General features: G+C 42.3%; 3 protein-coding genes across 12 annotated transcripts in view; 2 read left to right on the top strand and 1 right to left on the bottom strand.

Moving 5' to 3' along the window:
• The first annotated feature begins 1,866 nt into the window (after nt 1–1,866).
• Nucleotides 1,867–9,366, top strand: slc10a4 (solute carrier family 10 member 4). Its single transcript, XM_073063956.1, has 3 exons — nt 1,867–2,345; nt 2,891–3,101; nt 8,617–9,366. Exons 1-3 carry the CDS (start codon nt 1,885–1,887, stop codon nt 9,127–9,129), a joined length of 1,185 nt encoding a protein of 394 aa, XP_072920057.1. The 5' UTR covers nt 1,867–1,884; the 3' UTR covers nt 9,130–9,366.
• A 486-nt stretch (nt 9,367–9,852) lies between these two features.
• Nucleotides 9,853–11,847, top strand: zar1 (zygote arrest 1). Its single transcript, XM_073063954.1, has 4 exons — nt 9,853–10,616; nt 11,271–11,363; nt 11,434–11,508; nt 11,595–11,847. The coding sequence occupies exons 1-4, from the start codon at nt 9,909–9,911 to the stop codon at nt 11,736–11,738; spliced, it is 1,020 nt and encodes a 339-aa protein (XP_072920055.1). The 5' UTR covers nt 9,853–9,908; the 3' UTR covers nt 11,739–11,847.
• A 1,865-nt stretch (nt 11,848–13,712) lies between these two features.
• fryl (furry homolog, like) overlaps nt 13,713–20,582 on the bottom strand; it is a 333,936-nt gene continuing 327,066 nt past the window's right edge. For all 10 annotated transcript variants that reach the window (XM_073064691.1, XM_073064693.1, XM_073064685.1 and 7 more), the window contains 2 exons: nt 16,710–16,894; nt 13,713–15,610 (listed from right to left, as the gene is read on the bottom strand). In XM_073064691.1, the coding sequence (XP_072920792.1) occupies nt 15,352–15,610; nt 16,710–16,894 (444 nt within the window). In that variant the 3' untranslated portion in view covers nt 13,713–15,351. The remainder of the gene's footprint in view (nt 15,611–16,709; nt 16,895–20,582) is intronic.

Genomic DNA, 20,582 nt, shown 5'->3' with positions numbered 1-20,582 from the left:
TAAGGTAATGCAGGCACCTTATCAATGCTTCCTTGGCTAAGCGCGACCGCTCATGGGTCGAGAGAAAGCACCAGGACCCCGCTGTTTGTTCGGTTTCCTCCTTAAATCAGATGTTATTTATTTAGTTAGCGATACAGCGCGGAGTCGACCCTTCCTGCCTTTCGAGTCACGCCGCCCAGTAACCCCACAATCCCGATTAACAGTAACCTAATCACGGGGACAATTTACAATTAGCCTAGCCGGTAGGTAGGAGGAAACCGCAGTATCCGGGGGAAACCTACGCGTTTCAAGGGAAGGACGTACAGATACCCGAACGACATCGGAATTCTGGAGTTCCCCAGGCTGTCAGAGCGTCGCGCTAACCGCTACCCCACCTGTTACTTCTAGATATATATCTATAGAAAAAGAAACCCAAATCTACAAGAAACAGACGGTAGGGGCTATTTGAAATCTGTGTGTGACACAATTGACCGCAGATACTGGAATCTGGAGCAACAAAGAATCTGTTGGAGGAAGGTCGATAATTCATTTTCCCACGTAAGCTGCTCGACCTGTTGTATTCCGCCAGCAGATTGTGGCTCTGGAGTGAGTGAGTGAGTGAGTGAGTGTGTGAGTGAGTGTGTGTATGTGTGTGTGTGTGAGAGTGAGTGAGTGAGTGAGTGAGTGAGTGAGTGAGTGTGTGTGTGAGAGAGAGTGAGTGAGTGTGTGTATGAGAGAGTGAGTGTGTGTGTGAGAGAGAGTGAGTGAATGAGTGAGTGAGTGAGTGAGTGAGTGAGAGTGAGTGAGTGAGTGAGTGAGTGAGTGAGTGAGTGAGTGAGTGAGTGAGTGAGTGAGTGAGTGAGTGAGTGAGTGAGTGAGTGAGTGTGTGTGTGTGTGTGTGTGTGTGTGTGTGTGTGTGTGTGTGTGTTTTGCTCTAACGGGAGCCTTGCTGCTGTCTATTAAAGGCTTTCTTCTACGTTGTCCACTTGGCTTTATTTCAGTGTGAACATCGAGTGCTTTTCCTCAATAATCCTTCAAGAACACATTTTTTAAAGTAAAGCACCCGAGCACAGTGCCGAGTTAAATACTTGGGTGATAACCCTGTTTACCCTACGCTGGAATCAGGCTTTAACTGAATTCACAATTAACGTCCAAGTGCAGGGGCGACCGAGGTTCCAGTTGTAAAGATTCTGAAACCATTTCGGATATGATCACTCGCCAATTCCCGGCAGCCCGAAAGTCGGGGAGGTTTTACACAGAGAACTGCCGGCGTGGGTGGGTGTGTGTGTGGGGTGGGGTTCTCTCCCAGCGTTGAGTGCAGGCTTGGGAACCGGTCGAGCGCGCGGCAGGGACGAAAACATATTTAAATCGTGACCAAAAGTACTTTATTACCAAGAAAGGAATTCAGCGGTTTTGTCATCTCACAGGACCGTGCGCTTAAACTGACCTCTGGCCAGGTGTGGACATTTGCCTTGTTCCTGCACTTAAAGATCAGAAATAGATGGAAAGTCGATTGTCTTCCCGCTTCTTGTGAAACATTGCAAACATTGGTGATATCTTGAAGAAACCCGAATGAAGCAAAATTCACAGACACCATCCCTGATCAGTCTCCTTCCGTACCTCGGACTACAATTGCAACAGTGGCATTTAATCCCAGAGAGGCAAACAAAAACGGGGGAGGGGGCGCGAACATGGGGAAAAGGTATACTTATGCAGAGGGCGGTTGCGTTTATCTTATGAGATGCTAATCAGATTTGAATTGAACTGGGGAGAGAACAGTCATCTCGCCAATAAGATCCCGCTGGAAGGAACCACTAGAGAAAGAGACTCCCAGCCTATATAAATGCAGTCAGAATGTGCGTGAGTTGCCCGAGCTCATTCGGAGACTGACCAGACATCGTCCGGATGGAAAACGATACCTTCGCTCTTAATGCCACCTGGATCCCACCCACCATCCTGAATGTTTCCAACTCCACGGGCACAAGTGAAGAGTTGGCCGCTCAGACAGATGCGCAACCATCCAGTTGTGGAGCGAGCCCGGAGGTTTCCACTCCGGGGGAGATCGACGCCAAACCCTTCTGGGACTCGAGCCTGAATCAAGGTATTAACGTATTGGTGGCGGCGCTGCTGGGTCTGGGCTGCACCGTGGAGGTGCAGCGGCTGGGAGCTCACCTCAGGAGGCCGGTGGCCGTTGTGTTGGCTGCCATCACCCAGTTTGTCATCATGCCCGTGGTGGCTTTCCTGCTCGCCCTGCTCTTCTCCCTCCCTGAGGTGGCGGCTGTCGCCGTGCTTTTGTGTGGCGGCTGCCCCGGCGGCAACCTCTCCAACATCATGGCTGTTCTGGTCAACGGAGACATGAACCTCAGGTAAAGCGGAGTGGAGGGGTGAGGGCGGTCTGCCGGACCGGTCCGGGGCTTCTCTGTGTCATGGCAGCTCTCAGGCAAGACGGCGGAAAGGGGACTCCAGCAGGGTTATGCCCAGGATGGGGGAAGGCGTGAGGGAGGGTGTGAGATGGAGGTTTGGAGTGAAGGGTGGGCTGTTGGGATTGATGCGAAAGGTTCGGAAGCTGTGGGGAAGAGGTGCGTTGTGGGATGTGGGTGGGGACTGCTGGGGTAGTGGGGTAGGGTGCGGAGAATGGTGTGGGGTGCGGTTTAGAGGGTGAGTGAGGAGTGGAAGTGGCAGTGTGCGGGTGAGTGGTGCGCCTGTGTGGGGGATTTTGTGGCAAGGATTGTGAGGGCGATTGAGGTGTCGGGGTTTGTATCTGTGAAGGGGACGGTGGAGGTGAGGTTATGTCTGGAGCTGGCAGATTATGTGAGCGGAACCGGGGCATCAGGGACACGAGTACTGACCGTGCGCTGATGTGGGAGCTCTGACTCACTTGTCCTCTGCTTCTCTCCCCTCCCCTCCCAAGTATAATGATGACCGTACCCTCAACGCTCCTGGCGCTGCTGTTGATACCCTTGCGCTTGTGGATTTACAGCCGAGCCTGGATTAATACCCCTGTAGTTCAACTCATGCCCTTTGGGGCGATAATTCTTACTCTCTGCAGCACTTTAATCCCAATTGGTCTGGGGGTCTTCATCAGATTCAAATACAGCCGGGCTGCTGTTATTCTCCTCAAGGTAGGGTTACCGGGGGTTGGAGGACTTCCACTCGTGAGCAGCTCCTGTCCATGTGACTGTATTGCCTACTTTAATCAAGGCAAATGTTCACCAAGCAGGAAGCCGTACATATTTCTCTCAAAGGGATCGTGTAAATGGAATTGTAATTGAAATATGAATTAGAATGCATGAAAGTGGTTTTCATTCAAAAATACGAAAATCAAAAGATGTTAAACTACTCTTTTTAAAGGCTCGATTTGGAGCAGGCAATTAGGAGATGGAAGACGGTGATTTCTGCTTGTTAATTATTGTTAACTCACTCAACATGTTTATATACTCTTTTGAGGTTTTTCCAACTAGAGAACTTGCACATTTCTTCTTAGATTTTGATCGCGTTGCTTTTGTCAAATGAAACTGAAATTCCCGGTATTCGGACATAAGCGGCAAAGCCCAGCAGATGACGTGTCGAGACTGAAAAATTATTGCACTCTTCCGAAAAATTCGATTTGTGCTTGGGCTGTCATTCGCTCCTCTGATTTTTGAACGCTGAGCTTCCACCGCCCCCCTCCCTCCCCGACTCACACACCCCAAAACCAATACAGATGGTGTCGATCTAAATTTTCAAAAAACGGAGATAAAACTCTCAGCAGATCAAGCAGTCTCTGACAGAGGAAGTGAGGGGGGGGGGGGGGGGGGAAGAGAGAGGAAACGAGAGCGAAAGTACATAGACAGTAGGTCCATATCTCTGATTCTGCATACAAATCCTTGAAGTGTCCTGCCCGAAATGCTCATTGGACCGTTCTGGTTGTTGAGTGTTTCCGACTGTTCATTGAATTGGGGGATCCGATTGAGACCAGTCGTAAACAGGAGGATTTCATTCAACGGTTTTGGTCTGTGATAACTCGTTTAACGATAGTAAGAACCGCTTATTGAACGTAAATATAACCATTAAACGTATTTTGATTTTACTTATGAAGAAAGTCAATGACTTCTAACTTAACTTTCAATTTACCAAATAACCACTTTTTGATACACATTAATTTCAATTTTAAAACATAAATCTGGCAGCCTCAGATTTAAAACAGCTAGGGAAAGTGAGCTGACGCCGAAAATGAATTTAGTGTCGTCGCGGCAGACTTAAACGATCCACGGATAATTTTGGATGCGGATCCGCTATAGGACGACCCCAGGTATAGGCAAGAGCGTGTTAGGACGTAGATCAGTAGAGCTCGTGATGTTGTACTGACCTTTAAAACCTACTCCTAGATCTATCTAATGCTTCTCTCCCGCATAGCCTACAAATTTTCTTTAACCTATCTAAGAGTCTCTTAAATGCCCCTGGGTTTGTTGTATCATATACGTTGCGAGATTGTTTGTTGGGTCACTCTATACTTTATAAACATGTCTCCAAACCGGACAAAAGTGTAAAATAAAACCTCAGCGTAGTCAATGGAGATTACATTCTTCAAATACAGTATTTGCAACAATGTGTCTCCAAGACCACTTCGCACTCGCAGCAAATGTGGTAGAACAAGACGTTTGTTGTTTCAGTGGTCGGCAAAGTACTGTACCCGATGAACTCAGCAGGCCAGGCAGCGTCCACGGAAGGGAATTTACTATGACGATTTGGCGGAGGCACTTCTGAGCCGGAAAACAAGGGGGAAGAAGCCAGAATAGGGGGGGGGGGGGGGGGGGGGAGGGACAATCCGGCTTGTGATCGGTGAAACCAGTGCCTAGGGACTAAGTAATTGATTAGAGAAAACCACGTGGACCATGGACTAAAGGGAAAGAGGAGGAGAACCAGAGGGAAGTGATGGGCGGGCGAGGAGGAGGAGGGAGAGGAATGGAGAATGCAAGAGAGACGCGGGCGAGGAGAGGGATAAATTACTTTGTCAGAAAAATCGATGATCACGCCAGACGGAATACGCGGTGTTGCTCCTCCAACCCGAGTGCGGCCTCATGGGGGCAGGAGGCCGTGGGCCGACATGTGGAAACGGGACAGGGAAGAATTAAAATGGGTGGTCACCGGGTAATCCCGCTTGTTGTGGTGAACGAAGCGGTCCCCCGTCCCTCAATCCACGTCGGGTCTCACCGCGAGTACCGGGTACAGCAGCTGATCCCGACATTGCCTTGCCTGGAGGGTGCTGAAGGGGGAGTTGTAGGAGCAGGTGCAGCACATATGCCGCTTGCAGAGGTAAGTGCCAGGAGGCAGATCAGTGGGGACAGAGGAATGGACAATGGAATCACGGAATAAATTAACCCCACGGAAAGCAGAGGGATCGAGGGGAGGGATGGCTAGACGTGTTTAGTGGTCGGATTCCGTTGAAGATGGCGGAAGTTGCGGATAATGATGTGCTGGATGGGGCAAGGGGAACTCTATCCCTGTTATGGTGATAGAAGATGGGGCAAGAGTGGATGTCCGAGAAATGGAGGAAGGAATTAGATCTCTCCGCTTTCCTCAGGGATCGCGCTCCCCGTGTACACGCGTCCCTCTACTGTCACGAGGAGGCTACTCTCAGATTGGAGGAGCAGCACCTCATATTCCGTCTGGGTAACCTCCAAACTGACGGCATGAACATCAATCTCTAATTTTGGGCAATTGCTCCTCCTCCTCCATTTTAAAATTCCCCATCCTGGTCCCCCTCTCTGCCCTTCCCTTCTCCTCATCTGTCTATCGGCTTCCTCTGGTTCACTTCCTCCTTTCCCTTTCTCCCATGGTCCACTCTCCTTTCCTATCACTTTTCTGTTCCCTCAGTCATTTATCATTTCCGCCCATCACCTCTCAGTTTCTCACTTAACCCCCCCCCCCACCTTTCCTCACCAGTTCACACTGCTTCCCCTGCCCCCACGTTCTGATGCTGGGTTCTTCGCCCTTTTCAGTCCCGATGAAGAGTGTCGTCCCGAAACGCTGACTCCCCCTTCTCCATAGATGTTGCTTGACCTGCTGAGTTCCTCCAGCATTTTATATGCTACCTTGATTTTCAGCATCTGTAGAACCCCTTGTGTTTATAATTTGGTATTAGCCTCTCCAAACTTGTCCTGAGTAAAGTCACAATATCTTCTGTTGAAGACGGACACTTTAAAAAGCATGCAAAGTTTTAAATATGATGTAAGGCTTTTTTGATGTATGGAGTTGTCAAACCTTCTAAAGAAAAAAACCACAGACGCTGGAAGTCTGAAGCAAAAAACACAAAACTGCATATTCTCAGCAGGAGTCTGTAGAAAGAGAAACTGTGTTAACGTTTCAAGTTGAAGACCCTTCGTCAGAACAACAGTTTATACCAAAGGATTCATTATCATTATAAGAATCGTGCTGTGAGAAACAAGATACACTTGCTACAGATTGAGAATTGAATTGGTAATTGCCCATAATTATCGATCGCGTACATAATCTACCCCAATTTTCCCATGTCGTTGCTGATGTACGTTGAATGAGACGTTACAATGTGTAGTCCGTTCCAGTGATTTAGACCATACGACATAGCAGCAGAATTAGGCCATTTGGCCCGCCGAGTCCGCTCCGCCATTCCATCGTGGCTGATCCTTTCCCCCTCCCCCCTCAGCCCCACTCGCCGGCCTTTTCCCCGTAACTTTCGATGCCGTGTCCAATCAAGACCCTCTCAGGTCTGCCTTAAATACGCCCAACGGCCGGTCCTCCGCGGCTGCTTGTGGTAACAAATTCACCATCCTCTAGCTAAAGACATTTCTCCGCATCTCGGTTTTAAATGGACGCCCTTCTATCACGAGACTGTGCGCTCTTGTCCTAGACTCCCCCGTCAGGGAAACATGCTTTTCACATCTACTCTGTCTAGGCCTTTCAACATTCGAAAGGTTTCAATGTTTGAGATGCTCTCTCATCCTTCGAAATTCCAGTGAGTACAGATCCAGAGCCATCAAACTTTCCTCGTATGATAACCCTTTCATTCTCGGAATCATCCTTGTGAACCTCCTCTGAACGCTATTTAAGAAATTACTGAAGGCTTTGCAACATTATTTCATTTTATTAAATACTGCAGTAAACAGGAATTAATTACAATTCACAAACCCCCGAGCAGTGTTCTTCCATCCAGAGATAACTGAAAATAAAAGCAAAGGGATACTGACACCAGCACGGTACAGCTACTAGTAAAATAGAATTGGCTCTTTCTGTAAGGCGGAGTAGGATGAACTCGTAGTCCGAGTTTCCAACCAATCTACTTCATCTTACTTCCTTACTAAAGTTGAGTTCTAACTCTGAATGTTTATCTCTAATTATTTGGTAAATTAGTACCTAGTACTGGTTCATAAAGAATGTAGATATTCCACAAAAATTTAAAATACTTTATGCGCAAAGATTAAACGGGACTCATACTTCCGAGTAACCTATAAAATTGATATCATTGATAGCAAAAAAAAATCCATTGACTTTACTATTGTTGTGTATGGTCAAAATCAACAATCACGTGTAACTGAGTGTTCTTTGTTGACTGCAGTAATAAACGAACTAGACAACAGGTTGCCCGGAAGCGTAATGTTGTAGTGTTTATAGAAATTCGCTATTTTGTCACGGTCATTGAGTTAGGGTTGTTAAACAATTATAATTTCAGGATAGTATCAGAATTTCTCTGGATCATCTGGGAATTTAACCAACCCAAAAAGAAATCACTTCTACTTCTCAATTTTCTGTTTCACTCCTCCAGGGTTGTTCCTCCGGAATGGCCTTTTCTTCAGGCTTCGGAAAAACCGATAAATTTAAAACTTATATCTGATATAACAGCGCCCAAACTGAACAATATTCCTATTTTCCTCAGTTATAGCTTCAAATCGCTCCAGTTTAAATGCTTTATTCATTCACTAAAGTTAGGCTTTAAGTTTCAGGCCTGGTTGTTAACCGTACCAATCAACAAATCCTGAGTTCTAATGAAGCTAATAATTATGCCATTGTTATTACCCATTGTATGGCCTCTCATACCTCAATAAAGTGTAATCTGAATTACAACTCATCTTGCGTCATTCTCGTAATAAAGTTACTACATCGGATATATTGAAACAGGTTTTATCTGATTGCCCAACTAAAGAACTCCCTCTAATTTTATCTTTATTAGTTTATAGAATAAACTGCTTCCCATTTTATACAGTCCCGCCAAGTTACCTAATTAGAGTTGTGTGCAAAATGTTTTCTAAAAATATGTGTGTTCTTGCCCAGGCGTCTAATTTTCGTCAAGGTTTTTTTTAAAAAAAAAAGCAAGTCCAAATTCAACCAACCACTAGCGGAACTTCCATTTTGATGTATCAGCGTCTATTGTTTTGGTCAGGGGTTCATGAAGTTGCTCTGGATAGATCATCATGGAGGATCCCATAAGGAATTCTGTTGATTGCACCTACATTAACTTATAATAACTTTCTCTTGCATACTGTTGATTATCACTAGTTCATGTCGAATTTGTAACAACTACAGTTGTATAGAACTTAAAACTTATTTCTAAAAGTCAGTTTTAATCACAGAGGAACCGAATTTACATTGGAAACATTTTCTTTTAAAATAATTCTCATCTAGATTTCACTCTGGTCCTTGATGATCACTCTTTTAATCCTCTTCATCCTCACTGGCACAATGCTGGGTCCTGATATTCTCGCTACTATTCCAGTTTCCGTCTATATTGTGGCCCTACTGATGCCGATTATCGGATACGTTGCTGGTTATGGCCTGGCTACCCTCTTTGATCTGTCTTCCAACTGCAAAAGGACAGTTTCCTTGGAGACTGGATGTCAAAACGTGCAACTCTGTACAGCCATTCTGAAATTAGCCTTCCCACCCCAGATTATCGGCGGTATCTACATGTTTCCGCTACTGTGCGCTCTGTTCCAAGCTACAGAAGCCACCCTGTTTGTTTTAGGGTACAAAATCTATAGACGAGATGCGTGGTTAAAGCAAAAGCCCTCAGATGAGGACGAGACGGACATTTCGTACAAGAAACTCAAAGAAGATATAAATGCGTCCGTATACGGAGCTATGAGAGAGCAACTCACCACTGTAATAGAACCCACTACAAGTATAACTCAACTGTGAAACGCCATGAGCTAATAACCCCGTAACTGATTGCTGTATCTGCTTTAAGGCTGATTTATACTCACGCGTCGCGGCGACACAGACCGCAACAACTGTGATTGGTCCGCTTGGTAGCATCACATTTCTTCCTACACATCCCCAGTTGCTTCTTCTCTGCCATGTCTATACACCGATGCGAAATAGATGAACCAAATCTACGCTGACATGCGAAAATGTTTGAAATACATTTCCTTATCCACATCTCTCACGAAGAAACTCAACACAGTAGCATAGAAACCCCACCGCCAACTAGTTTAAGGCTTAAACCCACCTTTTACACGTGCTCTGTGCAATCCGGATGTTCTTGGTTGGTAAATTAGTATATTGAAGAATGTCTGAATAGTGGATTTCACAATTGCAAGTTTGTTATTCATTGGATGCATGTAAATAATGATCTTTTGACTGTTATATATAGTGATCCCTCAAAACATTTAATACATTCTACGTGAAATTTCAAAATCCGTTGGGATTTCGTCAATAACTATTATTTATGTTCATGTACGATATATCTAACACAATTTTCACTTGAATTATATGAACCATCAGAAATAATATAACTTGTTTCAGAGCTGCTTCAATTCTAGTCGCAATGTTTTCTTCACACGTGACTAATAAAGTTATCTGAAAACCGTGAGCACAGCTTGTTAAAGGAATTGTTTGAATCAATCAAAGACAGCCGTGTAATTGACTGAGTGGACTATTTAAATAAAGCAAGGCTTTGTATCTCTCTGCCTAAAGCAATGGCTACCTTAGGGGAAGAGGTGTTTGATTATATTTACTCGCCATATAATCCTTACTCTTATCAATATTTGAGTTATCGACCAAAAAGTTGTAATTGGAGGCAAAGACAGTACCTAAACAACTATGCGGACCCTATCGAGTATTTTGACAACTATCAACGCGCTCAGCTTAAAGCCATATTGTCTCAGGTAAACCCAAACTTAACTCCAAGAATGAGAAAAGCCAACACCAAAGACATCGGAGTGCAGGTTTGCCCTAAAGTCGACTCGTCTGTGCAATGTTCCTTGGGTCCAAGAACACTCATGAAGATGACTATGAGGCAGAAAGAAGTAACCTTCAAATACCGGGCTTCACCAAACCAGGTCCAAGGGAGTCAGGCGAGTATGCCCAAGAATGTTCGATTCCGGAGAACCTTGGCTATCTTCTCGCCTCTCATGTCGTCCAACCTAAACACATTCATCAATGAAGACGACCAGGATACTAGAAAGGCAGATTCTAAAGAGCCGCGAGAGAAGACACTTTCAGAAGGAGTGAAGGAAAACAAAAAACAGGAGGCCACGTTGGAGCCAGTACAGAGTTCAGAGGAGACAAGCTCAACAGTTCTGGATGGGACTAATACCCAAGAACCTGAGAATACAAAGAAAAAGCAAAATAACGAAGACGTAGTAGTCAATACTGCCAAAAATGAGAGACGGCTAAAATTTCAGGTGAGAATTTCATTTTAAAACATTCCTTCAAGCGGTAAAAGTAAAAATTAGGAATTAAACTTGAACCCATCAGCCGTTTAAATGGTCTGAATCACAAGGTGTTTCCTGTGCATTGAAAAGAATAAGCGGGGGATATAAAGGAATATAATTCCAGTCATATTAATAAATGACTTAAAGGTTACCAGCGTGGGGGTTATTTTAATCCACGATATTCTACCCGTTGGATAATAGGCATTTCAAACCTGTTTAGTTTCAGTAACAATGTAGCTCACTTCAGCATATGCCAAGCACGCATTTTGTACATAGAACATCCCACTGGCTCAACATTGGGAGCGAGGAGTTGCCACTCTCTCCACCCAGAAACGTGCTCTGAAGACTCTAAAATCTTGAGCAACAAATGAGAAACATAGCGGGTCGAATAGCAGCTGTGGGGAGGGGAAAAATATTTTCCTCGAGTCCCTGATGCACACATGTTTCTTGTTCCTTTAAATTCCTACAGCAAATTTTCCTGCCCCGGCTGTTCTTGGGGTTGAAGTACCAGCAGTAAGGCTTTCCCTGGTTCTTTTTGTGTAGCCTTAAACCATTTTATTCACCTCACGCCATTAACCAAAGGCAGGTACCGTTTTTACATGGACTAAAGTGTTTTTGGTTTAGTTTCTAGAGCAAAAGTATGGATACTTCCACTGCAAGGACTGCAGTGCTCGTTGGGAGAGTGCTTACGTCTGGTGCGTGCAGGGCACTAACAAGGCAAGTATAAGCCAGCGCGTTCATATATTCTTTGAGATTCGTCTGTTTCACGAATCCCCTCTCCCCACAGGTCTACTTCAAACAGTTTTGCAGAACCTGCGAAAAGGCGTACAACCCTTACCGAGTCGAGAACATCACCTGTCAAGTAAGTAGCGCTGGAAGCAGACAGCTACTATAGACGAATTTTCAGGAGCACCCAGCAGTGAGACATGTTTTTTCTTGCCCTATCAGACCTGCAGACAGACAAGATGCACCTGCCCCATCAAAATGCGGCACGTTGACCCAAAGAGGCCACATCGTCAAGACCTATGTGGCAGGTGCAAGGGTAAACGACTCTCGTGTGACAGCACTTTCAGCTTCAAATACATCATTTGATTTCGATGGTGTGGTTAATTTCCTGCTCCGAACTCGAGTTAACGGAACGCAGGAAGTAGTCTTTTTGATTTAATAACATTGCAAAAATAAAGTGTGTTTAAAAAAAAAAGCATATTTTCTGATCGCCGTTTCCTGAAATAGGCAATATCTTAAAACAGTTTACGGTGAATATTAATCCACACAACGAATCCCTAGGAAAGTTTTAGTAACAATTTCTGGTTTCCGATTCTGCACTTGAAACTCTATTTCACGAGCTGGCACATTCGTTACAGTTAAATTCCAGCCCCTCCAAAATTTGGATCCACATGGTTGTTGGCTGCTATAATACCGGGAGGCGGAATGGTTAAGGCTGACCGCGTGGGTACATGGCTTCCTCCCACACTTCAAAGATCACGATTTGAGGCAAACTTCGCTGTACATGTGATGAAGAACGTGGTGGGGGGAGAGGCCAAGAGTAGATAGCAAGTGTTGTCACCTATTACCTTTGCGTAGTTGACCGTTTCCTATAATTTTAATTTTGCCCTAACGCTTACCTGTCCTGCATCTAGCCGAGTACGATAGTCTTCTGCACTATTGTATCAGAACTAATTAATTTCACATCCACTCGAGAGGTTTCTCTTGCAATTAGCTCGTTGACATGTGTATTTCCAGCATTTATTTTAAACTTCCAGTCACAATGCTCTCTCAAATTTCTACCACTGTGATTACTATTACCCTTCTGGATTTTAAGTACATTATTTAGACTATGAAACCATAATCCATGCCACAGTTGAGCTCTAGCAGAATAATATCTTTCAGCCGCAGGGGTGGCCAAGTGCATTGGGTGTAAATAGAAACAGCTCTTAAATGTAGGTGGTGGTAGTTGAATCTGCCATTGGTGTACAAGAGCTTAAGGAAACAAATAGCTTTCTGATGTTTAAATTACTATTAAGGTGGTTGCTGTCAAAAGTGAATGCCATCTAGTAGGGTAGGTGACAGAGTTTCTTTTGATGTATAACTTCAACTGTCCTTTAGCTTCCATAAATTATGCTTGACCTGAGGGCTCTGCCAGCTGTTTTACCCAGTGTAGCACCTGCAGCCAGTGTATATACCACAAGTCTAATTGCATTGATTTCACAAAATCTCTTGTATTATCATAGCTATCCAAGTTGCAATTCAGCATCTGTAGTTTACACCTCCAGCAGAAAAACAATGGGGGGGGGGGAAAGAGAGAGTGGAATCATATTTAAACACCCTTGTGTTTTCTAAACTGGTTGTTCACTTATCAATAAATGTTGATGGGGAAAGAAAAGATTGTTTTTTAAATTCCAAGATGCTCAGTCTAAAGAGAAAATCATCCCCATTTATACATGAACATTATAATGAGCATTTTACATTAAACCAGCCCATAAGGTAATGTACTAAAAAGGGCTGAAAATATTACCTTTGTGGTGATTTTTTAAAAAACCTCTGCCTATTCATGGTTATGTTGTATAAATCCATGACTCCTTGCATATCCACACCCAGTTTAATTTCAGCTATCATTTCAAATTGTGATTTCTAATTCTTAAATGGATATTAACCAAATTCCAGTCAATACCTTTGTCACACAGTTCTTGCACTAATGAAAAGCAGCAATCTTCCCAGATTGAGATTTTCAAATAAAACATGGTAGAGAGAGAGCAAAATTCAAGTCTTCGTTCAGCTGGGAAGTACTTCAAATACTCAATATCTAGTGGGACTGTGGAAAGAGAAAGTTCATGTGATCTACTTGCATCATTATTTGCTCCCCTCATGCAGCAGTGTAAACACAATAAGGTACTTGTTCAGATGGTTAGCTTTTGGTTATTCAAACAGGGGCAATTCTAAAACTACCCCAAACAGAATTGATCACATTGTACTATCAAGAAATCATAAATGTATTAAAATTAAGATATGAAATTTAAAATGGATGAACTACTTTCCCCATCAAATATTTGAGTCATAGTACCAAACTGCCAACAAAATAATTTATCATTGTTGAAGAATGATTACAGTGATTTGTTAATTTGCTATGACTGGTTACAGAGCCTTAAATTATATTAACTACTGTTTGCAGTCTGATAGCATGCACAGTGCCTTTAAACTCATACAATTCATTACAAGTATGCCTGGTCTACAGTTCACTTTCTCAGAAGGCAAAAAGCCAAAATTGAACAGTACATTCTATGCTCCACGAGTTGGAGCCCAATAAAAATCACAGTGGATAGGATAGATGCATATAATAAGCAGGGTCATTCCCAGCAAACAGAGGCAGTACACCATCAATGGGTGAATTTACATTCAATTTCTTTCCCCAAAGAAAGCCACTGCTGTGAACAATCTCATTTATTTCAAAAGCTGGAAAGTTTCAGCATTCTTCCTCGAGTATCACTAATGTTGTGTATTCAGTCTTTGTCTTTCCCAATAATGCAGCAAAAGATGGTCCCGAAGTTCAAAATCCACGGGAGACAGATGAGTAGACAGAATATTATTTGCTCTCAGGTTTATCTAAATTCAGACTGGAGAGGCAGCAGATAAAGACTCATTACCAGTACTTAAGTATTTTGTTTTGCATTAGTTTTATACACCTATTCTCAACAGTGCAATGCACAAATATACAAGGAAATACTTTTTTTACACTATACAAGTCTAAAATATTTACAGAGTAGAATAACTTAGGTGAGTCCTCCTAATGAAAATGGCTAGAATGTGGCACTTTTTGCTGCCACTTTGTTAAGTCCCAGGCGCATTTTTGGTTATATACCATCAGTATTTGTAACATACAGTAATTACTGAGCAGGGAACATCTAATGTCCACTGAACAGTAAACAAAATAACAGTTTGCAGTATTAGTTTTACATTGCTGAGTAAAACTCAGTTTGGTATCCCAACTTTCTATAAGATTTTCTACAGCATACCATGGATCATATTAACTCTAATACAAAATAAATTTCTTAAAAAATGTTTCCAGACATGCTCTGAGAGATCTTATGAACTATTAACACTTTATGCTAAAGCCTGCAGTCAATGTCAAATCAAGTTAACCTCTTGTATATAATCTTTTACCACAGGGATAGTGGTATGAAATTTTGTCCAAGGGGTTTAACCCGTTTTTGTCCCGACACTGAAAACTGACATTGCCAATGTGTTGCTTTGAAGCCTTGCAGGTTATTCAGCCTAAAGCCATTTCCTAGCTGATTTTTAGCATCATTCCACCTGCCGCAGAGCGCCTGAATGTCATTATTATACATTATTACTTGGGAGCTGGCTTGTCTTCAGAAAAAGAAGATTATGTGCCCTTCCATGCCTTTTTCTTTCAGTAATGGCTACAGTACTAGTGCAATATACCATGACTTAATGATTGCACTGTCAAACCTTATTTTGTGCAACTGGAGTGCTTGCCCATACTGTTGTTAATTGTGTGCAGGTGCTGCTCACTAGTTTTTCTTATCCCATTTAACAACCTGGTTCTTTATATGTCTGACTATTTCTATAAATAGATGCAACCTGGTGAGTGTTCAAAACAAATTGAAGCTGATGGGAGGGAGAGGATATGGTTAATATTCATACTGTATCTTAATGCAATGTGTAAATATTGAGTTACTGCTGTAAATTAAAATCCAGTACTCTGAACATCAGCCACAGGTGTTGACTTTGCCAGAAGTTGGTATGACTGCACAGTTCGCAGAGATTCACGAATTTGTAGATTCAACTCCATCAGTTTAGAGCAGACTTTGGATAAATCCTGGTTTGACCCTACCACAGCAAAGCTGCCAGTTTGGCCCAATGTCTGATGGCGAAAATAAATATGTAGGAGGGTTTGTATTGGATCATCTTCCCCATTTCCGAAAATATCATTGGGCCATACAGATCTGGTGGATAAAAATGTAGAAGTTAATTTACCAAGAGCTTTGATTTTGGATGATTTCTAACATTAATGCATTCAAATCTCCATTATAGTATTAAAAATAATTGCAAATGTAACAACTACTTATCAAATTTAATAGATCTTATCAAGATTAAAAACAGAAAATGCTGGAAATACTGAGCAGGTTAGGCCACACGTGTCCTTATGAAGGATCTTTGACTTGAGATGTTAACTGTTTCTCTTCCTGCAGGTGCTTTCTGACTTCCTGAGTATTTCTAACAGTTTTTGGTTCTAATTTAGGTTTACAGAATCTGCAGTTTTTATTTTCATATCAAGTATTTGTAAACATTTAGGACGTAATGTTGGTTTGTAAAATCAGATTCCAGCAATAAGTAATAACATGAGGAGAGAACTTTGTTCACAGTGCCATGTCTATTACAGCACCCAGTTTGATATCCCTTTTCATCGTATTACAGTCAAGAATTAAGGCGGCCCTGAAACTAATGCTTGTGGCAGGCTTATGATCCAAGATTTTAAGCTACTGATCCTTCTGGTGAAAAACTAACCATAGAAAGTAAAGTTTGATCAAGGAATTGGTAACGTGGAAAATACCTATGAAAAGGATATTCAACAACTTTGCCACAAGATGGATCATATAAGATAGGATGAATGGGGAAGCTGACACAGTCAAAGACTTTTGAATCCCAATGTATATCAATATTAGGATTTTCCCCTATGATATAGTCAGGTTTCTTATTAGTGAAAACTGCTCAGGTGCGACAGAAAATTCATTCAGAAGTAAAATCCATTTATGACTAATGTTATAGATTTTTCAGTTGCAAGCATAATGAATATTGGAAAAATGATATAGTGAGCTGGTGTAGGAATCAAATATCAGCTGTACTTTAGAAGTTCCAAATGTGAAAGTAACAAAGGAATTTGCGTGAAATTAATCACTCAATTAATTTGTCAAATCATGTTGCATTGTTCATAATGTAGTTGATTTGTTTGCTTTAAATTTTGGAAATGAGTTAATTCAATAATAAAAAATTGGATCTTCATTCCTCCTACCATATCCTGAACAAAATAATCAGATATGTTACCTGAATGCTTTGACTTGAGCAAGTGCAGAAGGAAACTCCTTATTTCTCAAAGATTCAATGAGAGATTGAATGGCAGTCTCTGTGCATGTTTGCAAGGTTTCAGGGACTTCAACTTCATCACTAATACCTTCTGCCTCTTTCAGACTTGCTTCCAGCAAAGCTAATTCCTCAGACATATTTATCACCTTTTAAAAAAAAAGACATATATGAAAACCAACTTTCACGTGGTTCTGCCAAACATCACACATGGTACTTAAGTTGTTAAGTAGCCGAAGAACAAAATATGATACACGTATTTTAAATTTGCCTTATTATATGATATGTTTCTGAGAAAGTTAGTATTTATTTCCCATTCCTATTTTCCCTTCAAGTTGGTAGTCACACAAAATCTTGAATCTCTGCTAGGTAGACTTTATGAAAGGGCTATGCAGTGTCAATTAAGGAATGGTGATGTATTTTCAACTCTAAATAATCTGAAGTGTTTTTCTTTAAATGGACAAGACAGGTACTTTGTGAGTTATGATACCAGTCTTGAAATTACTGAATATTGAAGGCCAAGAGCCTAAGTACTGTGGTTTGGCACTCTTTTGCTTAATCATGTGCCTCAATTTTATTTCTAAATTGTTTCAATTTCTCCATTGATGAGCACAATTGTATTTTAATGCATTCTTTTTAAACAATATTTTGTATAATTTAGGTATCCAAAATGGTGCTCTATAGGATTGCTGTGGGGATGTTCGGAAAAAATAAAATCCAACATAATCAATGATAAAATCCAAATGTTTGCTTATACCTTTGGATTGATTATTCAGCTAAAAAAACACAAACTGCTGGTGGAGCTCTGCTGGTCAATTGCATTTCTGGAGGCAAAGGGATAATTGTGATTATCACATTGATAATTGCTGTTCCTGATAATTCCTGATTCAAATAATTTTATAACCAGGATGTCAGCAAAAAGATTAGCTTAACATTAGCTTAATTTGAATCCTTTTGCCCTTTCACTCTATCAGTATATTTAGAATACATGGACTTCTATCCCATCATCTAAGTCATTAAGACTGAAAATGTTTGGAACCCCAGGTCATCTCCAGTGACGTCCATGTGCTTAACATGTGGATTCCTTTACAGTGGAGAACCCAAAAGTAGACTGGGTAACCATGTGCTTCCAGTTGCCTGTATCTTTTAATTCTCTATCCACTCTCACTCCTAAACTGTTCTGAGGACCAAAAGAAATTCCAGCACCCCATCTTCTATCCAGGCACATTGCTGAATCCCGATATCTGCAATTCCACATAGCTATCATTTCCTGATTTCCAGCATTTGCAGAATCACTTGTATTTCTGCTTTCCTGTTTGTGTCAAGAGTTGATGAGTTCCAATGTAAGATTATTTACCTGTCACATTAATTATGGCTATCTCTGTCTATAACTTTCAACCAAATTTTTTGGGAAGATATATTTTTAAATGGACCACAAAAATGTAAATTATCTTTGTGTCTTGAGTGCTGTGGAATGTGAATGTCAAAAGGCATTTATAAACTTAATAATCTGATTGCATCAACAAGTTTGACAGTCAGTTGATCTGAGGGATGGAGACTCGGTGGTCTGTCAAAGTAGTTCTGTGGGTCCAAATGATTGGTTAGGATAAGCCAGCTTGTGTTTGCTGGGCAATGACAGATGTCAGACAGCAATAAGCAACGTGGTACATGGCAGGCAGAAGCAAATGGGTAACAAAGTGGCTATGCCAATAATGCATTCTCTCTCTCTCTCTCTCTCTAAACAAATGCTACCTAACTGCTGAGCATTTCTAGTAATCTCTTTTCATTTTGGAAAATTATGGTAAGGGTGCCTTTAATATCTTATCTACTCCCTTTAAATCTCTGGGAAGAAAAACATTTGGAGAAAAACAAGGATCAGATGGGTCTATTGAGGAATATAGGGTAGCAACAAAGGAGCTTAAGAAGGGGCTGAGAAGAGCAAGAAGGGGGCATGAGAAGGCCTTGGCGAGTAGGGTAAAGGAAAACCCCAAGGCATTCTTCAATTATGTGAAGAACAAAAGGATGACAGGAGTGAAGGTAGGACTGATTAGAGATAAAAGTGGGAAGATGTGCCTGGAGGCTGTGGAAGTGAGCGAGGTCCTCAATGAATACTCCTCTTCGGTATTCACCAATGAGAGGGAACTTGATGACGGTGAGGACAATATGAGTGAGGTTGATGTTCTGGAGCATGTTGATATTAAGGGAGAGGAGGTGTTGGAGTTGTTAAAATACATTAGAACGGATAAGTCCCCGGGGCCTGATGGAATATTCCCCAGGCTGCTCCACGAGGCAAGGGAAGAGATTGCTGAACCTCTGGCTAGGATCTTTATGTCCTCGTTGTCCACGAGAATGGTACCAGAGGATTGGAGGGAGGCGAATGTTGTTCCCTTGTTCAGAAAAGGTAGTAGGGATAGTCCAGGTAATTATAGACCAGGTAAGTGAGGTAAGTGAGCCTTACGTCTGTGGTGGGAAAGCTGTTGGAAAAGATTCTTAGAGATAGGATCTGTGGGCATTTAGAGAATCATGGTCTGATCAGGGACAGTCAGCATGGCTTTGTGAAGGGCAGATCGTGCCTAACAAGCCTGATAGAGTTCTTTGAGGAGGTGACCAGGCATATAGATGAGGGTAGTGTAGTGGATGTGATGCACATGGATTTTAGTAAGGCATTTGACAAGGTTCCACATGGTAGGCTTATTCAGAAAGTCAGAAGGCATGGGATCCAGGGAAGTTTGGCCAGGTGGATTCAGAATTGGCTTGCCTGCAGAAGGCAGAGGGTCGTGGTGGAGGGAGTACATTCAGATTGGAGGGTTGTGACTAGTGGTGTCCCACAAGGATCTGTTTTGGGACCTCTACTTTTCATGATTTTTATTAACGACCTGGCTGTGGGGGTAGAAGTGTGAGGTGGTACACTTTGGAAGGACAAACAAGGCAGAGTACAAAGTATATGGCAGGATACTTGGTAGTGTGGAAGAGCAGAGGGATCTGGGGGTACATGTCCACAGATCCCAGAAAGTTGCCTCACAGGTAGATAGGGTAGTTAAGAAAGCTTATGGGGTGTTAGCTTTCATAAGTCGAGGGATAGAGTTTAAGAGACGCGATGTAATGATGCAGCTCTATAAAACTCTAGTTAGGCCACACTTGGGAGTACTGTGTCCAGTTCTGGTCACCTCACTATAGGAAGGATGTGGAAGCATTGGAAAGGGTACAGAGGAGATTTACCAGGATGCTGCCTGGTTTAGAGAGTATGGATTATGATCAGAGATTAAGGGAGTTAGGGCTTTACACTTTGGAGAGGAGGAGGATGAGAGGAGACATGATAGAGGTGTACAAGATATTAAGAGGAATAGACAGAGTGGACAGCCAGCGCCTCTTCCCCAGGGCACCACTGCTCAGTACAAGAGGACATGGCTTTAAGGTCAGGGGAGGGAAGTTCAAGGGGGATATTAGAGGAAGGGTTTTCACTCAGAGAGTGGTTGGTGTGTGGAATGCACTGCCTGAAATCAGTGGTGGAGGCAGATACACTAGTGAAGTTTAAGAGACTACTAGACAGGTATATGGAGGAATTTAAGGTGGAGGGTTATATGGGAGGCAGGGTTTGAGGGTCGGAACAACATTGTGGGCCGAAGGGCCTGTAACGTGCTGTACTATTCTATGTTCTATGTCTTGAGAATTTATCACTTTTTAGTGCCCTTATTTACTTCATTACCTTTGTTTCGATTATTGTAATTTTCACATTTGTGTCCTTACTGAAACGTTTGTGTTGTATTTTATATTTTTAAGTTTATTTTCATACTTTTATTTTGTAGCTATTACCACTGTTAGATAATTTTTCTGCTT

The sequence above is a fragment of the Hemitrygon akajei genome, chromosome 13 (assembly GCF_048418815.1).
Source record: "Hemitrygon akajei chromosome 13, sHemAka1.3, whole genome shotgun sequence".
In the NCBI taxonomy this organism is placed as follows: domain Eukaryota; kingdom Metazoa; phylum Chordata; class Chondrichthyes; order Myliobatiformes; family Dasyatidae; genus Hemitrygon; species Hemitrygon akajei.
This window is presented reverse-complemented; position numbering and strand designations above follow the sequence as displayed.